We start from the raw sequence: 27,973 nt of genomic DNA on the forward strand, positions 1-27,973 counted from the left end.
GAATTGAATAAAAGATGACAAGGAGGCTAAGCAGTTAATAATAAAATAAGAACAAATAAAGAAATTACTAATGATAGCTCAAATAAAAAAAATCACGATAGGCCTACAAATGAAATAAATTGCTTTTTAGTTTAGTTAATAAGAAAGTAGTTAATAGTGAGACTTAGTCCCTATACAAATGTTTTACTGTTAATTATTCTTTCGTTGTTACTGCAATTTACTTATTATTCATTAATATTATTATTTAATTAGCTTATATGTAAGTAAGAAACGTAAAGTTATTTAATATATTTGTTAATATTTTAGGAACACTCACTATTGATGCAATTCATGTCTAATAAAGCTAGGTTATACAGTAGTCTTTAATTTAGTATTTAGTATTAGACCTAATTCAAAGTGAGAACTATTTACTTCTAATAAACCATTAACAACTCCTTTACTACTCTGACAATTAATGAAGAACTCTCTAAAGAACAACTGTTTTTACTAATGTTTCTTTTTTTGATTATTATAAACCAATTAAACCCCTTGTTGATCATTTGCGCACTGATTTGATTGTATTTTACTGACTAGCTGTTTAAAGATGCTGTGAGAACATGCCATTGGTCTAAGCACACATTTTTTTTTTCCATTTACAGGTTAAAATTTGGTAAGTGTTCCAAACCTGTCCTGGTTGAGTAAACAGCCGTCGGGCAGGTAATTAATCACAGAGCGTGCCCTTCACGTCCCGCTGGGGTCTACAGGGAGCAGGTGACATGCAGTGCTAAGCAGCGTTCTCTCATCTCAAAGAAGCGTTTGTTCTAGAGCACTTTAATGCATTGGATGGCAGCTTTTGAAGTTTATGTGGTTTTAAATTGTCGATAAACAGCTTGAAGGGTAAGAAAGAGTTGGTTTATGTTGATGCATCTTTCGGTTGGGTTTTTATTGTGTAAAGTCATCAGTGTGGTGTTCAGTGTTTTGTTTGTGTGTGGTAGAAGATCAGTAGAACATCAGCAGGTAATCAATCTTGATTCAGCGGGGAACTAGTTCTTCCCTAGTTACACGCTTTTTGACAAATGAGTTTTCACAAACTTTCCAGTCCTTTGTGATTTTATATTTTTTTCTTTTATAATTAGATTGATTTGCTAATGAATATTTTAGACCCATTTAAGGCTTTTCGCTCCACGCTTAACCACAGGTTATCAGCATTTGAGAGGAAATGCCAAATGACTATGGAAAACATGTGAATTGGAGTGAAGAAGAGACTGTTTTGGAGTGTTTTAGTCTAACATTTTTATCGTGACATGTGAGATTAAGAATTTTGTCCAACAAACAAATCAGAGAGGAGAGTAGATTCACTTCGGAGGACTTAAACTTGAAAAAATTGTGTGTATTGACATTTTTCCTCGGTTGAAATAAATTACATTCTGATGTTCATTCATGTTTATTTCGGGCTATAAGTAAATATGAAAAGACGATCAGTTCATGTGTCGCTTGAACTGAGGCAATACAGTTATCTATCACGACACATTAAAGGGTTAGTTCACCCAAAAATGAAAATTAGCCCATAAATTACTCACCCTGAAGTCATCCTAGGTGTATATGACTTTCTTCTTTCAGACGAATCCAGTCGGAGGTATATTAAAAATTGTCTTTGATCTTTCAAGCTGTTTAATGCCCCTCAGCGGGTGTTGCATGTATCAGTCCAAAAGAAGTTAAATAAAAAGTGCCCATCCATAAAAAAAAAGTGTCTCACATGGCTCCGGGGGGTAAACAAAGGCCTCCTGTAGCTAATCGATGCATTTTGTAAGAAAAATATCCTGTAAACAAATGCGGGTTTTCACGAGACTCACCGGCGCATGCGCACCGCTGAAGTCACATGTCATCCAACCGGAGCTGCTTCCGTGTACAATTGTTGGCGCAAGCTACATTAAAGTGATTATTACGTTTTGAATAAGGATATTTTTCTTACAAAATTTGCATCGATTTGCTACAGGAGGCCTTTGTTTACCCCCCGGAGCCATGTGAGACACTTTTTTTTTATGGATGGGCACTTTTTATTTAACTTCTTTTGGACTGATGCATGCAACACCCACTGAGTGGCATTAAAAACAGCTTGAAAGATCAAAGATAATTTTTTTATATAACTCCAACTGGATTCTTCTGAAAGAAGAAAGTCATATACACCTAGGATGACTTCAGGGTGAGTAATTTATGGGCTAATTTTCATTTTTGGGTGAACTAACCCTTTAAAGAGCCACAAAACAGTATTTATTGTTTGAATATCATACACAAATTACAAAATTTGAAAGCTGAGACCTTTCGTGCCAGAAGTAACCTGCTCTGTCTTGTCTGTCAGCGTGTTGTCAGTTTCCTCTTTACTCTGCAATGTATTTTTCACTGTGTGAGAACATGATGCGTAGTGTGAGGGTGGCATGGCTTGTCAGACATAGCAACAGTAACTAAGTAGGGTGAGTTTTTGCGAAGGGTCAATCAGACTGACTTGTTAAAAAACAGAACAGATTCTAAAAATGATTCAATAATCAACATCATTATAGCTGTGAAAATGTAACTTTACATAACAATGATTTATGACATTTTATGTGTGTGTGTGTGTGTGTGTGTGTGGGTGGTTCAGGCATACCCTACACAGAGCAGGGTAGTAACTGATTACATGTAATCTGGATTATGTAAACAGATTCCAAAAATCAAGTACTTGTAATTAGAGTACATTACATTTCATAATGCTCATAATCAGATTACAGTTACGTTTTTATGGATTACTTGATTGCATATTCACACTGTGGCAGCAAATCATTCATAATTTATTGATTCTCCTTACTTCTTCTTTTTCACATTTGCATATTTACTGTTCAATGTCACTTAATGGTCTCACTGACATGCAGGTAAATAAATATTTATATTTTTTGTGTTCAAGTGTTTAAATAATTAATTTTTTTAATTAATTATTAACTTTTTATCAACTCACAAACCCACCGCAGTTCTTACATTAAGCCCAGTTTGGTAAAACCGATGTAATGTAATGTTTAATGCATTTGTCTCGAACACAATTCCTGGAGGCCCACAGCTCTGCACAGTTTAACTCCAACCCTAATCAAACACACCTGATACAGCTAATCAAGGTCTTCAGGATTACTAGAAACTTACAAGCAGGTGTGATTTGGAGCTGGTTGGAGCTAAAGTCTGCAGAGCTGTGGCCCTCCAGGAATTGAGTTTGAGACCACTGGTTTAATGCATTTCATGATGTTGATATAAAAAATGGCATATATTTTCTTTCTCTTTGCTTTTTTAATTTCAATATGTTATGTTTAATGATACGTTTAAAACAAGTTAGATAAAGTGTTCTAAAAGTAATCTAAAAAGTAGTCAGAATGCATTACCTGAAATGAGTAACCTTGATCATGTTACTAACTACAATATTTCTGTCATGACAGCTCTCTGAGGGATTGGCATGGTAATGTACATGACAATGTTAATGTATTTGGTCTTGGTGGAATAGATCTGCTACGCTGCTGCTGCTGCTGCTGCGGCAGAGCAAGTACCGAGACTTGCTACTTCCAATACATCCACAACATGCTGCTGCTGTGAGCACGTAAGAAATACTGCTGCTGCAAATATAACATGCATGAAATAACCCCTATATAGCGTACATGAATCACCCCGTAGCAGATCTGTACAGGTGGAGCTGGGGAAGGTGGAGGGTTTCTGAAGCATGCTGCAACTGCTACAGTAAGCACTAGTCATATATTTGAATGTTGAGCAGCGAGCTCATTGGCTACCAATACAGGAGAGAACCAATCAGCTGTGCCACGTGATGATGTCATTAGGTCAGATTGAGTTAGACCTATCAGACTGCGCCATCTAGAGTTTCATGACTGTAAAATGTAATAAGTGAAGTGAATAAGTGCCTCAAATTTAGCAAACAAAATTGGTCCATGTTTTGACTTAAGGTTTACTACCACTTTGTAGAGGCAAATTGTTTATTTCTAGGTTACCAGAAAACTTGTGTATTGGGATCTCAGTTTTACAAGTTGAAATTGGTTCAGTCCACTTAAAGATTTAAGTAGACCAAACACAAAGTTTTATTCAAAATTGCAAGTTGAATCACAAAGACAGACAAAAGAGTGTCAGGCAGCATTTGCTGGGGAGTGTCATGCATTTATTTGTTATGTACAATTATTAAACTGCAAACACTACTCAAATACGTTGTGTATTTGAAATTTAACTGAATTAAAGGAAGTTATTAACCTAAAAACAACAATTTAACTCAAATCTCTTGCCGTTAACCATTCGCTTGTAATGAATGAATTAATGTAACTAGCAAATAGACATCACTGCCTTGACAACTACACAGCTACTGCCTTTAAAATAAAGCAACATGCAGCATCATGTCATTGTTTTTGGTTCATCCTTGACATAAACGCAGGCTCTACTCTTCCGTGCAATTGTAGCCTTACAAATCTCAGACATAACAAAAACCCTTTTAAATCCCATCATAACAGAATCTGTTTCCATGACTTTTCCAGGACAACAACAGTTTAAAAATGTGATATTTCCAGGTTTTCAATAACCGTAGGATCCCTGTTGTGCCGTCCCATCATTCTTCAGTCTGTTTTCTGTTTCTCCGAGCCAAGAAATACTAAAACTGAATGTTGTAGCAGAATGAGGAGCACCATAGTTTCCTTATCAGTCTTCACCTGCTGCACTCGTATATGAGAACACTTTATATTGCTGAGAAGAGAGAAGATTGGAAAACAAGAATGAGAAGTATTAAAGCATTGGAGGCATCCAGCTTAAGTATATATATATATTATGCAGCCTCCGAGAACACATTAGCTGATGTCAAGTCATTTTTATTTTGTGGGAAGGAAATTAATTGGTTCTGTAATTGAGGTTGGCCCTTCAGGGCAGGATGGTAGAACAAATGTCAACATTCCTTAAATGCAGAGAGCGGCAGAGCCATCCCTACCCTGTGGGCTCGTGCACACCCGTGCATTATGAAAGCCGATCTAATCAAAAGTGTGATGTTCTCCTCCCACCATCTCAGAGTCTTTCTTCAACCGAGACAATAACCACATCCTCACGAGGGTCTCTTGTTGATGATCATTTTAGCAAGTCTACCACTCAGATCTCCTGTGTTTCAAATATATATTACCCTAAACATATCAAAAAATAAAATAGTCACAGTCTTGTTAAGTAAGGCGTATATACAGTGGGTACGGAAAGTATTCAGACCCCCTTAAATTTTTATATATAATTATTACCTATTTTTTTATATATATATTTTTAAATGTATTTCAAATTTGCTAAAATATGTTTGAAAATCAGTATTTTTGGCCCTTTTGTTTTGTATATTTGGTAACACTTTAGAATAGGGAACACTTATTCACTATTACCTACGACTTTTCCCTCAATAAATTCCTAATTTGCTGCTTATCAATAGTTAGTAAGGTAGTTGTTAAGTTTAGGTATAGTGATTAGGGCTGTAGAATAAGGTCATGTAGAATAAGGCATTAATATGTGCTTAATTAGTACTAATAAATGGCTAATATTCTAGTCATATGCATGCTAATAAGCAACTAGTTAAGAAAACCTAAAATAAAGTGTTACCGTATATATTTTTAAAATATATTTTAAAAATATAAATAAAGATACTTTATATCAAATAAAGAAAAACTTTATGTAGTAAACATATAACACATTTTATTAAAATTCAGCTACTTTACAATGTTCCAAGAAATTATTAGTAAACCATTATAAACCTTGTTTTGATCTCCTTCCATATTTGCGTTTAGCCTAAATGTAGGTAAGATCAGAAAAGTATTGTCTTTCACCTGAAATACATTTTTTTAAGTATATTACAGTTTTTTTCAACTGCTTACACACAAAATCTTTACTTGTCACACAATTTCTGAAAGCTGACACTCAAACAGCAGAACCACACACCAAATCTACAAAACCATACGCTAATTCTCTGCCTTTGACTCAGTTTTCAATTTCATAAAACACTTTTTGCAAAACACAACACACAATTCTCTATGTAGCACACAAAAATCTAACCGGAATTAATGTTATGGCAAAGGTGTTTGCAAATGTTTGCTTTTGAGATGCGTTTGTGATACTTTGAACGCAGTGCTTCATTTTGCAAGAGATGTGAGGCATTTTGCATTTCGTGTGTGCAATTTATGGATTTGTGTGTAAAGTTTTGAAAAAAAAGAGGCAACGTTTTGAAAATGTGTGTAAGCAGTTGAAAAAAAATTGTAAGGTATGAGGTATATGCAGGTTGAACTTAAATATATTTTCTATGAGAACTGGTATAAACACTCCGTCAGTGTAAGACGGGTAATAACCGAACACACTCACTAAACCGCTTCGGATCTGTGCATGCAAAACTCAGCGCTCTTCTTTCTCTCATTTCAGTGATGAAACACATAAGAGTTTTTAATCAGTTGTTCTAAGCTGTTCTAAGTTGCATGTCTTCCTCAAGTGAGTTTTTCGGGATCATAATTTGATTTACAAAACATAAGTCGGGGCTCGACAGTAACGCTTGTCCGGGATTTTTTGAAGGGGCAAGTGAGAGAGATTTTTACTTGCCTGACTGGACATGCAGTCTGATTGAGCCGTCAGTAACAAAAAAATTACTAATATATATATATATATACAGTCGCACAACTCCGCAACCCTTATGTCTGGATGATCAAGTAAAGCTAAGCTTTTTCAGTAAGTAATATTACTAACAATATCAAAGTTATTCTTATGTTTACTTTATAAAAAACAGTAATGATTTCACAGCAAAAACACGTGTTTAGCATGAGCTGAAGGGTGCGTTTGTACAATTATACTAAAATAATAAAAAATGCCTGCATTTTTCATGGCTGTCAATCCAGAACTCTGTGGCATGAATTCATTAAAGTGTTGCATAACTTTTAAACACACGCAAACTTCTTATTTACTAGTCACCCAAATGTAAAATAAGGATTATTACATATTTTTCACAAATGGCAGAATTAGAAACAGCACGTCAACTGAGTTCAGTGTCAACAACATTGTTTAAGGACATTTTCTAGTGATTTCAGGAGCAGAAATTCACTACAGCATGATGAAATGCTGGAGAAGAGCGTTCTAACAGAGGTGCAGCGCAGTCGGCTCATGCTCAGCTTTCACAGGTGTCTGGATCACAAGTCATTGTTGTAGCGGTATACGGGCCGTCCCTCCTCTTGCACTTTTCAGATCTGATGGCTGCAATTTGACAGGCAGGTGCAGGAACTAATTTTCCCTCTAACCAGGACAAATCAATATATTCAGCACCGCAATCCTCTCTCAACATCACCTAAATGACCTCTTTTCATTTGAAAGAATTAAATCCACCTGGAACTGTCAGGAAATCATGCAAACGACATGTGTGTGCCCGGAAGCGTCCACTGCAGCAGAATGCTAATGGACACAAGCGTTCAAGTTGTTTGCTTAAGCCGTCGAGCACCAGCGTGATCTGCTTAGACTGCCGTCAGCACACCAACACTATTATTTGCAAGCTAGCTGTGAAATGACTGATCTGAAAGCCAGACTGTTATTGACCCGAGGTCAGTCGGAGACATTTGCGATGTCTGGGTCGTTCTTGTTTGCGCACTTCAGACGGACCGTTCATCAAATGATCAAATGGCTCATCAAGACAAGTCATCTTACTTTTATTTCTAGAGTGCTCTATACAATACAGAGTGTGTCAAAGCAGCTTTAGAGTAATAAACAGGAAAATAACACAAGCAATCATGGAAAATAGGGTGGCACAATAAATCACGTTTTAATCGTGATCTTGATTTCTGCTGCTTTCGATTTGATAACTCTTTCCCCGCCATTAACAGATTTTTTTCTTTCCATGTTTTCCCTGTTATACAGTAGGGGGCGCTATTACACATCTTCTGAAAGAGTACAGAATCCCCAGGTCAAAACACAGACAAAGAAGAAGCACAAACAAGTGATCGCGTATGTAAGCAGATGCATATGTAAAATAATGCGACCATCAAACATTAACAGCATATACTGTTATTCAAAACTGCCTAATGTTACAAAATGAAATGTCAAGCCAGGAAGTGAAGCTTTAGAGGTGCTAATGAACTCTATCTATTCCATCAATGTTTTGTTTATTGTTCTGAATCCTGTCTGGACATAGTCTTTTCTTTTTTTTCAATAGTTAAGTGTTGATTTAAAAAGAATGAATGAAGCTAGAATAATTTTGAAAAAAAATAGTTTAAAAGCAGAGGCTTTGTTCTGCTTTTGACATATTGCATGTTTAGATATTCATACAATAAAATCAAATCTGCTGATGGGGAAAGAGTTACGCATTTATTTGCCTGCTGGTTATTTATCCCGAAACATTTCATTTTAACGTGGCATTCACATTATCCTGAATTGGTAACAAACCTTCATAAGCTTTCATGATTGCGGTTGCCAAATGTCAAGATTTTAAATTCCCCAATCAGAGAATTTCTTTTGAATCAATACATTTTCTGTCCATTTGTTTACTTCATCTTCCCAAACGGTAGGGGGCGCTATTACACATCTTCTGAAAGAGTACAGAATCCCCAGGTCAAAACACAGACAAAGAAGAAGCACAAACAAGTGATCGCGTATGTAAGCAGATGCATATGTAAAATAATGCGAACATCAAACTTTAACAGCATATACTGTTATTCAAAACTGCCTAATGTTACAAAATGAAATGTCAAGCCAGGAAGTGAAGCTTTAGAGGTGCTAATGAACTCTATCTATTCCATCAATGTTTTGTTTATTGTTCTGAATCCTGTCTGGACATAGTCTTTTCTTTTTTTTTTACCCACATTCAAGTGTTGATTTAAAAAGAATGAATGAAGCTAGAATAATTTTGAAAAAAAATAGTTTAAAAGCAGAGGCTTTGTTCTGCTTTTGACATATTGCATGTTTAGATATTCATACAATAAAATCAAATCTGCTGATGGGGAAAGAGTTAAGCATTTATTTGCCTGCTGGTTATTTATCCCGAAACATTTCATTTTAACGTGGCATTCACATTAGCCTGAATTGGTAACAAACCTTCATAAGCTTTCATGATTGCGGTTGCCAAATGTCAAGATTTTAAATTCCCCAATCAGAGAATTTCTTTTGAATCAATACATTTTCTGTCCATTTGTTTACTTCATCTTCCCAAACCTGGCAACCACGGCATCATCCTCAACTTCCTGGATCTGGAGGATATAAATGTGAGTACTTCCATATCACACTGTTGAACATCACCATTATGCTTAAAAATGAAGATGCCCCAATAGCATTGTATGTAATTTAAGATGGTTTTGAAGTCGACAAGAATAACCACTGCTAGAAAATTAACCCTGGTCTCCCTGCATGAAATACTGACCGGTATTCTTATGGTTTATGTAGATCTCAGGAAGCACATGTTTTGGTTGGCTGACAAAAGATTCATGTATTTGAATTGCTTATAAAATTTAAATCCATTTAGACTGCAAAGTTTAAACATAAACGAATAAACTTGACGTGATTCATATTTGTCAAACATACATACAGTAAATGTAACATACAAAAAGCAGTTAAGAAGCAGGCAAGATTTATGAAATAGTACTCATAAATTGAATGTTTTAAATACACATTAACTAGGATTATATATTTATCATCGATAAATCCAAATTGGTTTCAAACTCACATTTTAAATATTTTAACTCCTTAAATATTTATTGTTTCACAGATCTGGGCCAATTAATAATGCACGTGTTTTCACAATGTAATTTAATTTAAAATGTATTTTAATCATTTAAATATGTGACCCTGGAGCACAAAAGCAGTGTTAAGTCGCTGGGGGATATTTGTAGCAATAGCCAACAATACATTGTATGGGTCAAAATTATAGATTTTTCTTTTATGACAAAAATCATTAGGATATTAAGTAAAGATCATGTTCCATCAAGATATTTTGTAAATTTCCTACCATAAATATATCAAAACTTAATTTTTAATTAGTAATATGCATTGCTAAGAACTTCATTTGGATAATTTAATGGTGATTTCTCAATATTTATATTTTTTTGTAACCTAAGATTCCAGATTTTCAAATAGTTGTATCTCGTCCAAATATTGTCTGATCCTAACAAACCATAAATCAGTGGAAAGCTTATTTATTCAGCTATCATATGATTTATAAATCTCAATTTTGAAAAATTTACACTTAAGACTGGTTTTGCGGTCCACGGTCACATATAATTTTATGTGTTAAATAAAATCAAATACTGCAGATGCAAAGATGTATTTACTTATTTATTTTTAATGCAGACATTTTACTACTACTTCAGCTGGCTCCAAGTGTCATCAAGAAATTGTCGTGGAAGAAATTTTTTAACACCAAAAATTTTTTTAAAAATTTATATTAATAATAAATATAAAAATTATAATAAAAGGTGTGAGTTCCGTATTAGAAAGCATAACTTCAAAGCTAAAGTCACTAGCATCACCAAACTGAGCTGCACAAATAGTGACACGGTTCTGCTTCCTGCCATGATTTTTTGAGCGCAGAAATCAGACTTGTTTCATTTATGTATGATTGACAAATATGCATCACATTACGTTTATTACTTTGTTAAAAATGTGTAATCCAAATGTTTGGATATTTTATGTGTAATTCAAATACATAAATCTTAAATGTAGGCCCATTTATATGCTTATTGCGACAGTACAGCTTGGTAATATGCATCCTGCGTGACGTGAGGCATTCACAGTATTCTGGATTATAAGGGAATTTTGTGCTCAGAACATCTTCTCAAGGTGAGGAACCCTGCAGAGCTTCTTTCCCGATGTAAAATGCTTACATCCTCCTGTTAATTGGGCAGCTGCTGAATATCTGATAACCTTCCAGAACACAAAGCTCAGTCAGGGTCCAGTTGCATTGATTTTCACCAATTAATCAGTATGTTTGAGAATAGAAGCTCATGCCAACACAAATTACAAATGTTAATGTTCATTATCAGGACACATGCTCGGTATTCTGAGGCACGCTTTCCATTTCCAATTACTAACCATATTTGTGTTTCTGCACTTCATATCATGATGTAATTGGAAATAACATAATGATCGTGGTCTCAGGAGTTGGGCCAGGAGCCGTGCTGATTTCAAAGGACTGCAAATCATGTGTAGATTTTGAGCAGCAGACATGCTCAGGGTGGGAATGGGTAGTGTTTAATGAGGTGTGTCACACTTGTGTTTAGCTCACCTGCGTTCCTGACAACATGGGGTTGTGTTTACGCGCTCGCTCATTACAATACTCTAATTGCATGTTAATGAAGTGTTTGTTGAATGTTGCAACACTGACCCAGTCAACGACGACTCGCGTGGTCAACGAGAACGAGCACCGGCGAATGACGCTCCACCGTTCAGCTTCATAAGCAGCCGCAGAGAGAATCAGAAGACCGACATGGTCCAGACAAACAGGGAAACTAAATAAATACATGATTGTGTCTTGCGCCAGAAAACCGAAACATCAGCATGTGAAATTGTGTTTTGATTGTGAGGAATAGGTCTTTTACATTGATTGTCTCTGATTCCTCAGACGGATCATTTATACATTCCCAGGAGAAAAGATGAGTTTATTCTACATGATTTCTCACTGTTGACTTATCTTTAAAACTGAGGCATATGGTGCAGTTTATAGCTGTATAGTAATTTGGGGGCATTCAGTATTTGTCGGTTTCTGTCGCACTTGTCACAGTTCACGCAGTGAATCGTTGATTTCAGTGGGATGGTGCATGATGAGCAGTGTTGGGAAAAGTTACTTTTAAAAGTAATGCATTACAATATTGCGTTTCTCCATAAAATAGTAACTAATTATGTTACTTAGTTACTTTTTAGGGAAATAAATGCATTGTTACTTTTGTGTTATTATCGGTCACTTGAGCTGGGTTTGCTTATTTATTTTAAGTTACAAATACACCCAGAAGTTATATTTTTGGGAACTGTAAGGGCCCTTTCACACTAAACGTGAAGTTAATAAGCCTCAGATTGAAGGAAGTGCCTCTGCACCTCACTCCCAATTTCTCTCAACATGGGGACAGGAGAGGTGTTAGTGAATAAATGGGAGAACAAAATAACTTGTGTTTCTTATTTGAAAAAGTAACAGATATTTCATTGTAAGTTTAAAAGTAATGCGGTACTTTACTAGTAACTTGGAAAAGTAGCCTGATTACGTAAATCGCATTGCTTGCAATGTGTTACCCCCAACACTGGTCATGAGGATGTAGTGGAAAACCTTGCACTGTTGACCACTGAGAAGTTCACACTGGTGAGTTCAGTGGTGCATTTGTATGTCATTGATTTAGACATATTTATACACAGTACTATTCATTTCTCTATGTGTAAAACCTTGTTAATATAAAAGCGAGTTTACCGTCACACATATTTCTTTCATTCCTATCCTTTGAATGAGGAAAGCATCTGACCCTACTGTCTCTGTATGAAGGAAAAAATGCTAAAGCACCAGCAGAATGAGAGCTTCAGTTTAAGACAACCTGAGGCAAAGTCTGGAGATAACTGTTTTCAATGTCTCTTAAAACTTTACTTAAAGTGCCTGTATATTTTTATATTAAAGCAGTGAAGGTGTTTTTTTTCTGAACCCATGATTAAAGTTTCTAAGGATTAATTTCAGTCCATACATTTCCTTCATTTTCTTACATTTTGTTTCATTATCATTTATCATTTGTCATTTATGTAATTTGATTTATATTATTTAGCATTGTTATTTTTATTGTACTTTTACATTTTATATTACTTATTACTTTCCTTGCTCTTGCAGTGCTTGCTTTTGTTATTTAATCTTATGATTGCAGAGTTTCATGGAGTGTAAATAAGAGATAAGAGAGAATATTGCAATTCCAATGAGATGGGATCTTGATGTGAAGTAGTTTAATATAATAACACTTCTTGGATTTGTGCTGAAACTTATGCAACTAAGATTAATAAATTTTTATCAACATCACTTCATCTCCTGCTTCTGCTCTTCTCTAGATTTCTCAGTCAACTTCTTGGCTGATAGACGATTGTTAATACAGTTTTGGGTACCTGCCAAGACTTGCTATTAACGGGTTTTGGGTATTAGATAAAACTTTGCTGTCTGGGTTTGGGATATGAGACAAAACGGATATATTGTGGCAGGAACTGGCATCCGGGTTCGGATTTGAAATTTCTGACATGGAGAGGGTCTTCTTTCCCTGCTGATTCTGCCAAGCCCATTCTCTTGGCTGTGGTTTCGCTAGATCGCAGGTAGGGACAGTGGGAATCCCGTTCATCCATTCATGCACGTCACTAATTAGATGACAAGGCATTTGGCTATTTACAACACGTTTTCAAGTCGTCCTGTCCCTTGTGGTGATTGACTTCCAATTACGCGTGAAGCACCTAAAAACATGCTAGACAGTTAGTTGTGGCAAGGCTTTTGCGGGTCATATTTGCTTCATAAGTCTTTTTTGGTTCTAGGTTCCATGGGTGTACACGTCGTAGCATTTGAGTGATTCGCGATTGTTAGCAGACATAGATCCGAGAGGTCTCTAGCAGTCAGACCCATTGCCCAAAGTCCCCTTCCACTAGCACCATACATCAGTCCTCGGCTTAACACTTCTTGGATTTGTGCTGAAACTTATGCAACTAAGATTAATAAATTTTTATCAACATCACTTCATCTCCTGCTTCTGCTCTTCTCTAGATTTCTCAGTCAACTTCTTGGCTGATAGACGATTGTTAATACAGTTTTGGGTACCTGCCAAGAATTGCTATTAACGGGTTTTGGGTATTAGATAAAACTTTGCTGTCTGGGTTTGGGATATGAGACAAAACGGATATATTGTGTCAGGAACTGGCATCCGGGTTCGGATTTGAAATTTCTGACATGGAGAGGGTCTTCTTTCCCTGCTGATTCTGCCAAGCCCATTCTCTTGGCTGTGGTTTCGCTAGATCGCAGGTAGGGACAGTGGGAATCTCGTTCATCCATTCATGCACGTCACTAATTAGATGACAAGGCATTTGGCTATTTACAACACGTTTTCAAGTCGTCCTGTCCCTTGTGGTGATTGACTTCCAATTACGCGTGAAGCACCTAAAAACATGCTAGACAGTTAGTTGTGGCAAGGCTTTTGCGGGTCATATTTGCTTCATAAGTCTTTTTTGGTTCTAGGTTCCATGGGTGTATACGTCGTAGCATTTGAGTGATTCGCGATTGTTAGCAGACATAGATCCGAGAGGTCTCTAGCAGTCAGACCCATTGCCCAAAGTCCCCTTCCACTAGCACCATACATCAGTCCTCGGCTTGATATGATGATCGGGAGATGCATTAGTGGGGTGCCAGTTCCCATCCAAGCTCGTATAGCCGTGGAGTTCTCCCGGAAACCATATTTCTCGATTTTCAGTTTATGGCTCTGCTCCATCCGGGGGTTTGCTACTATGAATATGTCTAGGATTGTGGCATGCTGTCCTCTGTCCTGTGTCCACTATCAGATCAGGTTTGATGAAGCTTCTCTCGGTGGGTATAATTGGCTCGATCCATGTTTGGGCTCCATTCTTTCTCATCATCCTCTCTATTTGCTTTGTGATCCGATTGTGTTGGGCGCATCTGGCATCATGAGCTATTTCGCAGATCTGAAGTATGTGATTGAGGGTTTCTTTCGCGTGGCAGGCCCCACAACACATTAGCTCATCAAGGGACTTCTCCCTTCCTCTGGAGGCTCTTACTTTTGTATTGAGTACACCTCCATGGAGCTGGATTCCCCAGTTGTAGTCTGGGGAAGACTTTACTGGGCTTGCATACCCAGTGGTAACTCGCTGAGTCAATGTCGTTCATTGTCATCATCCTGCCATCCGCTGACACTTTCATCATTTTTGTCCACTCCACTTTAGCTTCTTCAGAGGAGCACACAGTTTCCTTGCCGAATTTACATGGTTGATTTATCCTGCTGTAACACTGTTCGTAGGTCGGGAAGGAAGGAGGCGGGAACCGGTGAACATTTAAACATAATTTTAATGATAAAATAAACACGAAACTGAAAATAGCGCGACAGCCCCTCACGGACGACTGCCGCGCACAAACAGAACCAAAACAACATCAAATCCAGGCCTGGACCCCTCTCGTCTTGCACTGTCGTCACTACTCCTTTTATCCTTCCAGAGCTCCTCCGTGGGACTCGAGACCGGTGAGTGGCGCAGGTGTCACTCATTATCATTCACTCCACCGGCATCGCTCCGTTCCATCGCTCAGCTCTTGGCCCCACCCCACTTGTCACATACCCCCATCGCCCCTTGCAAGCCGGGGGGTACTCAAGAGACTGCGCTCTACTCCCCCCCCAGGGGCCCCGTAACGGCAGCCGCAGCACCAGGGGGTATAGACAGATGAGGCGAGAGAAAAGGAGATGGAAGGATCAAGAGATACAGAGACGAGAGAGGGAAGAGAGGAGAAAAAAAAATCCTGTTCCGGTTCCAGACACACTGCCGCTCGGCCCTCCACCAGCTGGGTAAACTCTTCCACGATGCCTGGCGGCGGCGCTGGATAGCCCTCGGTGGACGGCGACGGCTCCTCCGGGTTCGGGGCAGCCAGCAGGAGTCCCCCGTTCCCTGCTCCTCCCCATCATGGTGGACGGCAGCAGGCTCCTGCCTCAGGCGAACGACGGCGACTCCTCCACTCCCTCACAGACGGCAGTCATCCCTCCCCCCCCCGGCACTGCCTCGAGCGTCCATGGCGGCAGATTGCTCAGACACTTTTGTGTGTCTGAGATGCTCATCGTTGGGATGGCTCCGTAATTTGTTGAGTAGAGGTTAGGTGCCAGCACCAGAAGTTTCCTTCGGCCATCCTTGAGGATAGTTAAAGTTCTTGATTTCTTGGTGTTGAGCGACATGCCCACACGCTGTATTCCTCTGCAGAGGCCATCCAATTTCCTCTGGACCTGATCGGGGGCATCGGCCAGCAGAATCAGATGGTCCGCATATGCTATGGCTCCAATCCGTTCCTCCCCCCATGTAATCCCGATGTCGGGAAGTGGCTCTTCGATCACCTCTCCCATCGCCAGGATGAGGGGATGAGGAGATCCTAAAAGAGTCATAGTTACTCCCGTCGTTTACCCGCACTTCATGGTAGGCTGTACAGCTGTGTGGTGGTGTGGTGTACTCAGCACAGGATGACTCTTACAACACTGCAGTGACACGGGAGTAAATAAACTGCTCAGAGTTCAAACTGAAGCAGCTCAAAATTTTAGAAAGGCCAAGCCGGAGTCCTGACCTCAATCTGGAGTCTGTTGTGTGATCTGAAGCGAGGAGAAGCGTGCAAATGCACCTCAGCTCCTCCAGAAGCATTTAGTGGAGGATGTTACCAATAAAATGCTTTCGATAGCAGTAGTGAGTTTTTTTATTTAGTATTTTGTGTGTTTGTTGATAAATAAAATGTATATATTGATTCGTGTTTGACATACAGATGTTTGTTTCGGCCACAGGATGAAAAAAATAAAGGTAATTGCGACTTATCTCACAATTCAGACTTTTTTTCTCGTAATTCTGAGAAGTAAAGTCTGAATTGTGAAAGAAACTTGCAATTACATGAAATAAAGCCAGAATTGTGAGATAAAAAGTATTTTTTTATTTCATGGTGGAAACAAAAGTCAGAAGTGTCATATCTAAATTCAGAACTGTGAGAAGAACTTAATTATGAGATAAAATGTTGCAATTACCTTTTTTAGTTTTTATTTTGTTTGTTTTATTATATATATATATATATATATATATATTTCTCCCCAATTCTTTTCCATCTGTTTCTGCTGAAGAATGACAGAAGTTTACACAGAAAATGTTTAAAGAAGATTTTTGCTAATACCGTGTTGTGTTTGTGCAGTAGCATGTAAATATCATGGTGCATGAATAAGGAAATCATTGATCATTGCATGTTCACTCCACAATATATCATTAAAGCTCGTACCAGTTCTTCCTCATTTACTTTCACTTCATCTGTTTTATTAATACTATACTCTTTCAATAATATTAATGGTGCAGTGATGGGTTCAGATGATTACCAAATGATTATCATATTCATATAACATTTATATGGTGATTCAATGCATTACCAAAAACATGTGATGTCTAATGGTTTATTAGTTTAAGCAGTGTCAGACGGCTCCTCCAGTTAATGTCTTTCTCTCCTTAGAGCTGAATTGGCACAGTTGCAACACTCATCTCTGATTCATTTCAGAGTGGAAATGTTGCCATTTCCTAAACCGATGGCAGCTAAATTTCCCTTGTGTCTTTGTGTTTTCCAGTCATTTGAATTAGTGGCTTGTTAACTGTATAGTTCTGGTGCTGTTCTTTCGGTTAAACCTCATGACAAGCCATTATCTGACAATTGATTTCAAAATGTGAATGACAAACTCGTAATTAGATTTCATCTGAAAGTGGCAGCCAATACAGCTCCAGTGATGAAAACCCCTACGAGTCCTCCTTATGCGGCATAATATCGGCCTTACGGCAGAGGTGAGGTATTATCAGTCACATAATCTTTATTTAATAAAAAAAAGTAATTAGTTTTTGTCGTTGGCTTTCCACAGCATCGTGTCCTTGGAAGAGAGTCACTTCTGCCCTCTTCATCCTAAAACTTCAGCACTCTGAGGCAAAGTCGCGTTTTTACTGGAGCCGATGATCCATCTCGCTGGATTAGCGACGACCTCCTAAACAAACAAATCGCTGTTTTGTTCCCAGTACGGCAGTCGAGCCCTTTTCTGTGTGCGCCCTATAAAGCTGCAGGTGTGTTAGAGTTTAAGAGCGAGCTTTCGTGTCCTTAAATCATTTACCCTCTGCAAACTCATATAACTACAAAACAGTTTAATGTTTTAATCCCCCTTGAGTCGGCCCAAAGCCCCAGATGAGGGGATGCATCCTCACAAAACCACAACCGGCTTCATTAATCACGCTAAAGCTGGCTATATTTTTAACCCTTACCATTTATCAGCCTGAGAGAGCATGACAGTGAGGAACAAACCCCTGCGCCCGCGCGCTCATGGGACGCCGCTGATGCATCGTCTATTCATCCTGTGACTTCTTGCTGTTTTTTTCTGTTTCTCTTTCTTCCCATTCAATTAGGACGACGAGGCGAGAGAAAAGGAGATGGAAGGATCAAGAGATACAGAGACGAGAGAGGGAAGAGAGGAGAAAAAAAAATCCTGTTCCGGTTCCAGACACACTGCCGCTCGGCCCTCCACCAGCTGGGTAAACTCTTCCACGATGCCTGGCGGCGGCGCTGGATAGCCCTCGGTGGACGGCGACGGCTCCTCCGGGTTCGGGGCAGCCAGCAGGAGTCCCCCGTTCCCTGCTCCTCCCCATCATGGTGGACGGCAGCAGGCTCCTGCCTCAGGCGAACGACGGCGACTCCTCCACTCCCTCACAGACGGCAGTCATCCCTCCCCCCCCCGGCACTGCCTCGAGCGTCCATGGCGGCAGATTGCTCAGACACTTTTGTGTGTCTGAGATGCTCATCGTTGGGATGGCTCCGTAATTTGTTGAGTAGAGGTTAGGTGCCAGCACCAGAAGTTTCCTTCGGCCATGCTTGAGGATAGTTAAAGTTCCTGATTTCTTGGTGTTGAGCGACATGCCCACACGCTGTATTCCTCTGCAGAGGCCATCCAATTTCCTCTGGACCTGATCGGGGGCATCGGCCAGCAGAATCAGATGGTCCGCATATGCTATGGCTCCAATCCGTTCCTCCCCCCATGTAATCCCGATGTCGGGAAGTGGCTCTTCGATCACCTCTCCCATCGCCAGGATGAGGAGGATCAGAGATCCTAAAAGAGTCATAGTTACTCCCGTCGTTTACCCGCACTTCATGGTAGGCTGTACAGCTGTGTGGTGTACTGTAAAACTCAGCACAGGATGACTCTTACAACACTGCAGTGACACGGGAGTAAATAAACTGCTCAGAGTTCAAACTGAAGCAGCTCAAAATTTTAGAAAGGCCAAGCCGGAGTCCTGACCTCAATCTGGAGTCTGTTGTGTGATCTGAAGCGAGGAGAAGCGTGCAAATGCACCTCAGCTCCTCCAGAAGCATTTAGTGGAGGATGTTACCAATAAAATGCTTTCGATAGCAGTAGTGAGTTTTTTTATTTAGTATTTTGTGTGTTTGTTGATAAATAAAATGTATATATTGATTCGTGTTTGACATACAGATGTTTGTTTCGGCCACAGGATGAAAAAAATAAAGGTAATTGCGACTTATCTCACAATTCAGACTTTTTTTCTCGTAATTCTGAGAAGTAAAGTCTGAATTGTGAAAGAAACTTGCAATTACATGAAATAAAGCCAGAATTGTGAGATAAAAAGTATTTTTTTATTTCATGGTGGAAACAAAAGTCAGAAGTGTCATATCTAAATTCAGAACTGTGAGAAGAACTTAATTATGAGATAAAATGTTGCAATTCCCTTTTTTAGTTTTTATTTTGTTTGTTTTATTATATATATATATATATATATATATATTTCTCCCCAATTCTTTTCCATCTGTTTCTGCTGAAGAATGACAGAAGTTTACACAGAAAATGTTTAAAGAAGATTTTTGCTAATACCGTGTTGTGTTTGTGCAGTAGCATGTAAATATCATGGTGCATGAATAAGGAAATCATTGATCATTGCATGTTCACTCCACAATATATCATTAAAGCTCGTACCAGTTCTTCCTCATTTACTTTCACTTCATCTGTTTTATTAATACTATACTCTTTCAATAATATTAATGGTGCAGTGATGGGTTCAGATGATTACCAAATGATTATCATATTCATATAACATTTATATGGTGATTCAATGCATTACCAAAAACATGTGATGTCTAATGGTTTATTAGTTTAAGCAGTGTCAGACGGCTCCTCCAGTTAATGTCTTTCTCTCCTTAGAGCTGAATTGGCACAGTTGCAACACTCATCTCTGATTCATTTCAGAGTGGAAATGTTGCCATTTCCTAAACCGATGGCAGCTAAATTTCCCTTGTGTCTTTGTGTTTTCCAGTCATTTGAATTAGTGGCTTGTTAACTGTATAGTTCTGGTGCTGTTCTTTCGGTTAAACCTCATGACAAGCCATTATCTGACAATTGATTTCAAAATGTGAATGACAAACTCGTAATTAGATTTCATCTGAAAGTGGCAGCCAATACAGCTCCAGTGATGAAAACCCCTACGAGTCCTCCTTATGCGGCATAATATCGGCCTTACGGCAGAGGTGAGGTATTATCAGTCACATAATCTTTATTTAATAAAAAAAAGTAATTAGTTTTTGTCGTTGGCTTTCCACAGCATCGTGTCCTTGGAAGAGAGTCACTTCTGCCCTCTTCATCCTAAAACTTCAGCACTCTGAGGCAAAGTCGCGTTTTTACTGGAGCCGATGATCCATCTCGCTGGATTAGCGACGACCTCCTAAACAAACAAATCGCTGTTTTGTTCCCAGTACGGCAGTCGAGCCCTTTTCTGTGTGCGCCCTATAAAGCTGCAGGTGTGTTAGAGTTTAAGAGCGAGCTTTCGTGTCCTTAAATCATTTACCCTCTGCAAACTCATATAACTACAAAACAGTTTAATGTTTTAATCCCCCTTGAGTCGGCCCCAAGCCCCAGATGAGGGGATGCATCCTCACAAAACCACAACCGGCTTCATTAATCACGCTAATGCTGGCTATATTTTTAACCCTTACCATTTATCAGCCTGAGAGAGCATGACAGTGAGGAACAAACCCCTGTGCCCGCGCGCTCATGGGACACAGCTGATGCATCGTCTATTCATCCTGTGACTTCCTGCTGTTTTACTCTCTGTGTCTTTCTTCCCATTCAATTAGGACTTTGGCGATGACGGCTCGCTCTACATTACTAAGGTGACTACGATTCACATGGGGAACTACAGCTGTCACGCATACGGCTATGAGGAGCTGTCCCAGACCCACGTGCTCCAGGTGAATGGTTAGTAGTAGAATCTTTCATATATGTTTGCTGTTAAATGTCTAATGTCTGTTAAAGCTGTCAAATGGATAAATGAAGAAATGAAGCAGTGCACCTTCATTTTTAATACAACAATTTAACTATAGTAATAATTAGTGTTGGTGGTAATGCATTACAAGTTAAATAATCAGATTACTTTTTCCAAGTAACTAGTAAAGTAACACATTACTTTTCAATTTGCAAGAAAACATCAATTACTTTTTCAAATACGTAAGGATGCCTCCACATCATGAGTAGACACGCCCCTTACTGCTGATTGGCTACAAGTTTGTTTTGCTAGTCGGCCCGAATCAGTTTTCTAAAGCGTTTTTGAAAAATCGCTTACCCCACCTTTAAATTGTATTTATTTACAGGGGTGTATTATGTCACAGTTCACGCTTCTCTTGTAAGTTATGTCTGTGTGTGAAGATGCTGCAAGCGGTGGCGTAGCACAAATCCGTAAATGAATGTTCTGAAGTGAAGTAAACTTTACCGGATTTCCTTTGCTCAGTGAGTAGGGAGCAAAGAACACTGTGTAGGGAGCATGTCAGTCGGTACACAGTTCATGCACATAGCTCTCTTCTAACGAGCTGGTTATCTGAATCAGGTGTGTTAACTAAGAGAGACATGCAAAATATGGAGAGCGGGGGTAATGTTACACGAGGACAGGAACTGAGAACTGTTGTATTTAATCAACACGTATTATCATATCGCTCTAATACGACCCTCTGTAATGCAGCTCTGAAATTAAGTATATTGTGAAAGCACTACAAATAAGTTTTACTGGACTTAAATGGAACAAATACAACTTCTCACAAAGAGTTGCTGAACAATGAATCAAAGGAGCGGTTGCTTTATGAACACGGAGAGTGATCGTAACAACCTGCATCACACATAACATTTCCAAACGTGTTTTCATTCATTATTCATGGCGGGAACACTTACAAATTCATGTGGATCGGAAATTATGAATCTGTAACAATAATAAATACAAATGACAAAAGCCAAATTTTGGTCAAGTTGTTTATTTTCATTGAACTATGCTGTCAGCGTTGTATTGTTTAAAGCTGAAAAGCAGAAAGTTGCGCTTCATTTTAGATCCGTTTTCCACTCCGGTCATGAGAGCAGATATGGCAGTTTATAACACAGCAAGCATTCTCCATTCTAATGTGTTTTTAACGGTTTAATATACATTTTAACATCTACCTCCACTATAACTCAATCTCTAATGTAATGTCCATGTCCCAAAGTCCCAGAATGCCGTGCATTGCTGATGTCACGTTCCCATTCTCTATTGTGGTCTATAACTCCTCCCGAACGTTCCGCTGTGCTGTATCTTGCTCTCTCATTGGCTGTAGGTCATCGCAGATGTAGAACTCATTACACACAGCAGGATTTTGAATCGCTGACAGGTCCAGATATTTAGCATGCCTGCATTGGCAGGCTAAATAAATAAAAGTGCATAAAAAAGAATCAAAAACTCTTATGCAGGTATTGAAGAGTTAGAGCAGCCGAGAGTGTGAATGTGAATTTCTCACATATGTGTGGGATTTCCCAAATCCCGAAACAATTTTAATGTCACCTGTGCGTAAATGCCTGGTTGTGTGTGAGAGAGACAGAATGCGCTGTGCACAGATCACTGGTTTTTCAAAGGCTTTTATGCCAAAGACCCCAAGTATAATAATCCCCTTGCAGAAGATATAATTGTATTCCTTAATTACAAAATCAGCTATATTTTTACATGTATCAAAAACACTTTAATGTGTGAGAAAATATCAGGCATCATATTTAATAAATAATTGGCCTTCTTATTGCCACTGTACTAAAGCCGAAGCATTTAATAAAATATTTACCTTGTATGAAGTTACATTTTTTCTCCCCAATATTAGCATAAAAGAAACATTAAATTCAGATTAATCTGTGAAGCACTTTTCTCAATAAATATAATTCCAAAGCAGCATGTTTAAATTATAATGATCAGGCCATGCAGTACCTGAAAAATAATCTGCCAACAATTTTAGAGTGCACTACATTTATTTGTTTTTATTTATTTATTTAAATAAATATTACAAATAAACCAAACATTTTTAGGACTACACCACTGGTTTTAGACCATTCATGAAATGATTTTGTGTGCAACCTGGATGCGCCAGTGAATGCCGGGATATTTGCTAATAAAATGATCATGCCAGAGGAATAGTGTGAGAACTTCATTATGTCTGGTCTCTCTGTATCATCTCAGTCAGCTTTTATGATGTTTCATGAATTCAGTCCCGCATTTTAATATGGTTGCCACTCTTGAAACTTTGCAGTGTGTATGTTGCAGAATGAAAAAATTTATTCAGATTATGAAAGGGTTATAATACAAAGAGTGAGCAAGGTTATATACAGAAAGCGAGCAAAGATGCTCTCTTTATAATCAATGAGGCCAATAGTTTTTCATTTCAGCCGAAGTGCAAGCACACTGAGTGAATGAAAACTCTCGCTATAATCAAAAAAAAAAATCTGTCTATATTGTACAATGAATACTTTGTTGGTTTTAACTAAACCATTTGTGAGCGAGCAGAGCTCACAATGAACAAACTCTGGTGTATTGAGCAGATTCTAACTAAAAAGCCTCTGATTGGTCATTGAGTTCACATGCTCAACAAATATGTCTGTGATTGGCTACAATTGTCAACGCTGCAAACTTCAAATTTCTAAATAAAAACCTTTGATGCTCTTCACACAAATACGGGAACATCTGAAAGCAGCTGCCTATCAGAGGGAACCGGAATGACCCAGCACTGTCAAAAGACTGGTATTGTTATGTTTTTAAAATTAAAAAAGTATTGACTTGGTACCAACAACACTAACCCCAGATATACAGTAAATATAACTCCAACTGAACAAAAGAGCCATTTGTTTGCTTTCAAACCATTTGAAATGGTTCCAATGGAAAATAGTTTTCATCTTTTGATCATTCAATCGTTCAGTAATACAAGGCATCATTCTTCATCGAGGCATATGAAGGCATATAAACAAACACTGTATTGAAACAAAGATAACAATCTTGTTTCCCTTGCTGTATTATATTTGCGAGAGAATAAATACTGGTAGGATTTTCAATTAACAGAGACAATAAGCGTGATTGTTAGAGAGCTTGTTTTGTCTAATTGAGGTACCTCGAGACGGGACGCATGTTTGCGGCTCACATTCATTTCAATAAATGACCGTTTCTGACTTACACAAGGAGGGGAATCCAAAGCAAAGCAAATGTTCTGGCCTTGAATCACTTTCTCTGTTGTTCACAGTCTCTTTGTCCTTCTAGTGCCTCCAGTAATCCTGGTGTATCCGGAGACTCAGGCCCAGGAACCCGGCGTCGCTGCCAGCCTGCGCTGTCATGCAGATGGTATTCCAAACCCCAAACTCACCTGGCTAAAGAACGGCCTGGACCTGCAGCCGCACGGATCCAAGCAGATTTCACTTCTCGGTACGATCCTTGGCAGTCCTTCTGGGAAGCAGGTTTTATTTATTTATTTATTTGACCTTTATTTAACCAGGTGAAACTTTCTGAGATTAAAGGGGTCATCGGATGCGAAATTCACTTTTACATGTTGTTTGAACTGAAATTTGTGTTGGCAGTGTTTGTACACATCCACCCTATAATGATAAAAATGTACCCAGTGTTCTGACTGTGATTCTCAAGATTCTTGACTGTGTGACATCACGCAGGCCCCTCCCACAATTGTTGATTGACACTGGTGTTTTATCATAGAGTGAGCTGTCATCAGTCCGCCATTGTTTCGGCGCCAGAGCAGGAATAGACAAGAATGGCTCCTAAGTGATTGAGGTGTTCTGTTGTTGGATGTAATAATGAACATAGCAGTCGTCATTTACTCCCGACATCTGAGCCGCTGAAGACACAGAGGATTATGTTTGTTTGTGAAGGGAATGCGGCCCCCGATCTACCTAAATGTGTCTATATTCACGTGAATAATTCGTGATCCAGCCTCACCTACAGAAGAAGTGAATAAGTTTTTTTTTTATGAATTCTGCAAATTGCCTTTCCTAATAATGTGCTAGTTAGCAAGTTTCACGATGAATGCGGCTAAAATTTACCGTCTCTCAGAGAACTGCGCAACTGCTCATCACCCTACAGAAGAGGGGGCGGGGTTAGCAGAGCTCATTAGTATTTAAAGGGGCATGCAACGAAACGGCTTTCTGTCAACAGCTGTTTTTGACAGGTTAAAAAGGGTGTTGTTTTACACTACCATTGAGAAATTTTAACCAAAGTATGTTATAGACTTTTCATTAAGACCCTAAAGAGTAATATCAACTTGTGGAAATAATTTTTTTTTTATGAATTCTGCAAATCGCCTTTCCTAATAATGTGCTAGTTAGCAAGTTTCACGATGAATGCGGCTAAAATTTACCGTCTCTCAGAGAACTGCGCAACTGCTCATCACCCTACAGAAGAGGGGGCGGGGTTAGCAGAGCTCATTAGTATTTAAAGGGGCATGCAACGAAACGGCTTTCTGTCAACAGCTGTTTTTGACAGGTTAAAAAGGGTGTTGTTTTACACTACCCTGCACTACTAACTTTACATTTTGTGTATGTGGAAAATGGGCATCCGATGACCCCTTTAAAAAATCTCTTTTACAGAAGTGACCTGTCCAAGATGCAGCGCTACATTTCAGAAAAAGAACACAAAACTCTGTATCCAAAACACAATTAAAAAGATTTACAAGTTAATTCGTCCTTTAACAGCTCATTTATCAAGAATCTAAAAGTGTTCATTGACTCTAAGATCTGCAACTTCATGTTGTGTTGTAAAGAGTTCCAATCATTGGGCGCCTCAAACCAAAGAGCTTGTTTTCCAAGTTCAGTTCGTGCAGATGGAACCGAAAGAGTATACAAGTCCTGTGAGCACAGAGAATAAGCTCCAGGAGCTTTAAGTTGGGTGAGAGAACAGAGATATGGAGGCAGTTGTCAGGCCTCTGTTCCTGTCTCTTGTGTTTTGTTCTCCAAGTTCTAGTTCTCCCTCGTGTTTCCTTATGCCCATATTTGGTTTGGTTTCCTGTTCTCGTTGTCTTATTATTAGTTGATTCCTTGCACCTGTCTGTCCCTCGTTAAGTTTAGTATAAATGTGTAGTCTGCCCAATCCTGCTCCTGGCGATCGACTGTCCTGCAAAGTTCAGCTCCAACCATAATCAAACACACCTAAAGCAACTAATTAAGGTCTTCAGGACCACTTAAAAATTAAAGGCAGGTGTGTTTAATTAGAGTTGGAGCTGAACTTTGCAGGACAGTCGATCGCCAGGAGCTGGATTGGACACCCCAGTTGTAGGGTCTTATGCCGAGTTCACACTGCACGATTTTAGCCCGATTTTTCACTCACCGACAGGTTTTGCGAAATCGCAGACAAATCGGTGCTCGTTCACGCGAGTGACAATCACGCAGTGTGAATTATCAAAGATCTATGGGAATCGCCGACACGTCGTCGACCCCGTGAAATATTTGGCATGCTAAATATCTGGAGCTGTCGGCGATTCACGATCACGCTGTGAGAAATGAGTTCTGAGTGAAAACTACATCTGCGATGACCTACAGCCAATGAGAGACCAAGATACAGGGCAGCGGGAAGCTCGGGGAGGAGTTATATGAAACGTAGTTTGTGGACCAGTGTTGCCAAATCCGTGATTGTCGCCGGTTGTTTTTTATGTCAGCAGGTTGAAGCGACCCCAATAACGTGATATCTAGGCCATGGAATGTGAATTGTACCAGGAGAACCCCGCCAAAAAAGTTAGTATTTTACCCCCCGAACACGATTTTTACTGGGGGACCCCCTCGAAAGCAATTGGGCTGTTTTCAGGCTAGTTTTGAGTAGTAATTGGGCGGGTTTTTGTAGTGAAAACCTGTCAACCTTGCACCAGACAGAGCTGTCGGCGATTTTTCCTATTGTGAAGTCATGCAATGTGAAACCCCCTGTCGCCGATACATCGTGCAATGTGAACACAGCAGCAACTGAATGCTACCCCAGATAGTCACGCAGTGTGAAAACAACGGCGAGTTTGAAAATCATGCAGTGTGAACTCGGCATTAAACGTCATTCCATGTGTGTCTCCTGTGCTCCCTATGTTAGTGTTCCTTTTTATTTGGTTTGTTTATTAAAAGTCAAGTTTTGAAAGTCGTCTCCTCGTTTCCCTCCTACGCACCGTGACAGCAGTAGACCCAAAATGGATTTATAAACCGGTACCAGTGAATACGTCTGTGTGTTGATGACATCCAACCAAGTCTATCATGCAAATCACAATGATGGGTACTAACATTACAATTTAATATAAACCTGAATGCACCATAATACAGAGCATCAAAAGAACCTAAAAGTTTGGTAGACAGTAGATGCGCACTGGGCAGATCATGTAACGAAGCATATGAAAAATATCCTCTGACGCAGCAGTGGTTTACAGCCATTGCAGGCAGCCATTGGTGCTGTGGGAGTGAATTTGCGGCTCCCTGCAAGGACGATGATGATAATAATAAAAACAGTGCATGAAATGATGATAGCAGGCCCAGGCAAATGGGCTCGTTTGGAGGGACCTGTCGATTCCAGCACGGTGCTGTATTGTTTACAGAGTAGCCCCTTATTAGAAAACACTTAATTGGTTTTTGGTCCATTAGACCCTGTAATAGGCTGTTATTTGGATCAGATGCTTGTGCTGCTTAAGTTCTGTATGAAAAGACGAGACCTTCAAGGTCTCATTTCTCTCATTTATTTGTTTCAGCTCCATCGTTTCTCACTGGCTCTGCTTATTTATTTGTTCTGTGGAGGTTTAATGTAAGCGATAGTTTCGAGCATTTGTGTTTCTCTGGCTCTTTATTGGGCATGTCTGTCTGCTTTCATTTCCCTTACGCATTAATATTTTAGAAGCGCTCCTTTCAAGCTCTCTTGTTTCTGTTTGTGTCCACAGAAATATTTACAGCATCAA

General features: G+C 39.1%; 1 protein-coding gene across 1 annotated transcript in view; it reads left to right on the forward strand.

Annotated features, from left to right (window-relative positions):
• fstl4 (follistatin-like 4) overlaps positions 1 to 27,973 on the forward strand; it is a 198,975-nt gene that overhangs the window by 145,522 nt on the left and 25,480 nt on the right. The window contains exons 6-8 of the mRNA XM_016295974.1: positions 9,126 to 9,233; positions 20,864 to 20,984; positions 24,313 to 24,474. Of these exons, the coding sequence (XP_016151460.1) occupies positions 9,126 to 9,233; positions 20,864 to 20,984; positions 24,313 to 24,474 (391 nt within the window). The remainder of the gene's footprint in view (positions 1 to 9,125; positions 9,234 to 20,863; positions 20,985 to 24,312; positions 24,475 to 27,973) is intronic.

The sequence above is a fragment of the Sinocyclocheilus grahami genome, unplaced genomic scaffold, assembly GCF_001515645.1.
Source record: "Sinocyclocheilus grahami isolate Dianchi unplaced genomic scaffold, SAMN03320097.WGS_v1.1 scaffold343.1, whole genome shotgun sequence".
In the NCBI taxonomy this organism is placed as follows: domain Eukaryota; kingdom Metazoa; phylum Chordata; class Actinopteri; order Cypriniformes; family Cyprinidae; genus Sinocyclocheilus; species Sinocyclocheilus grahami.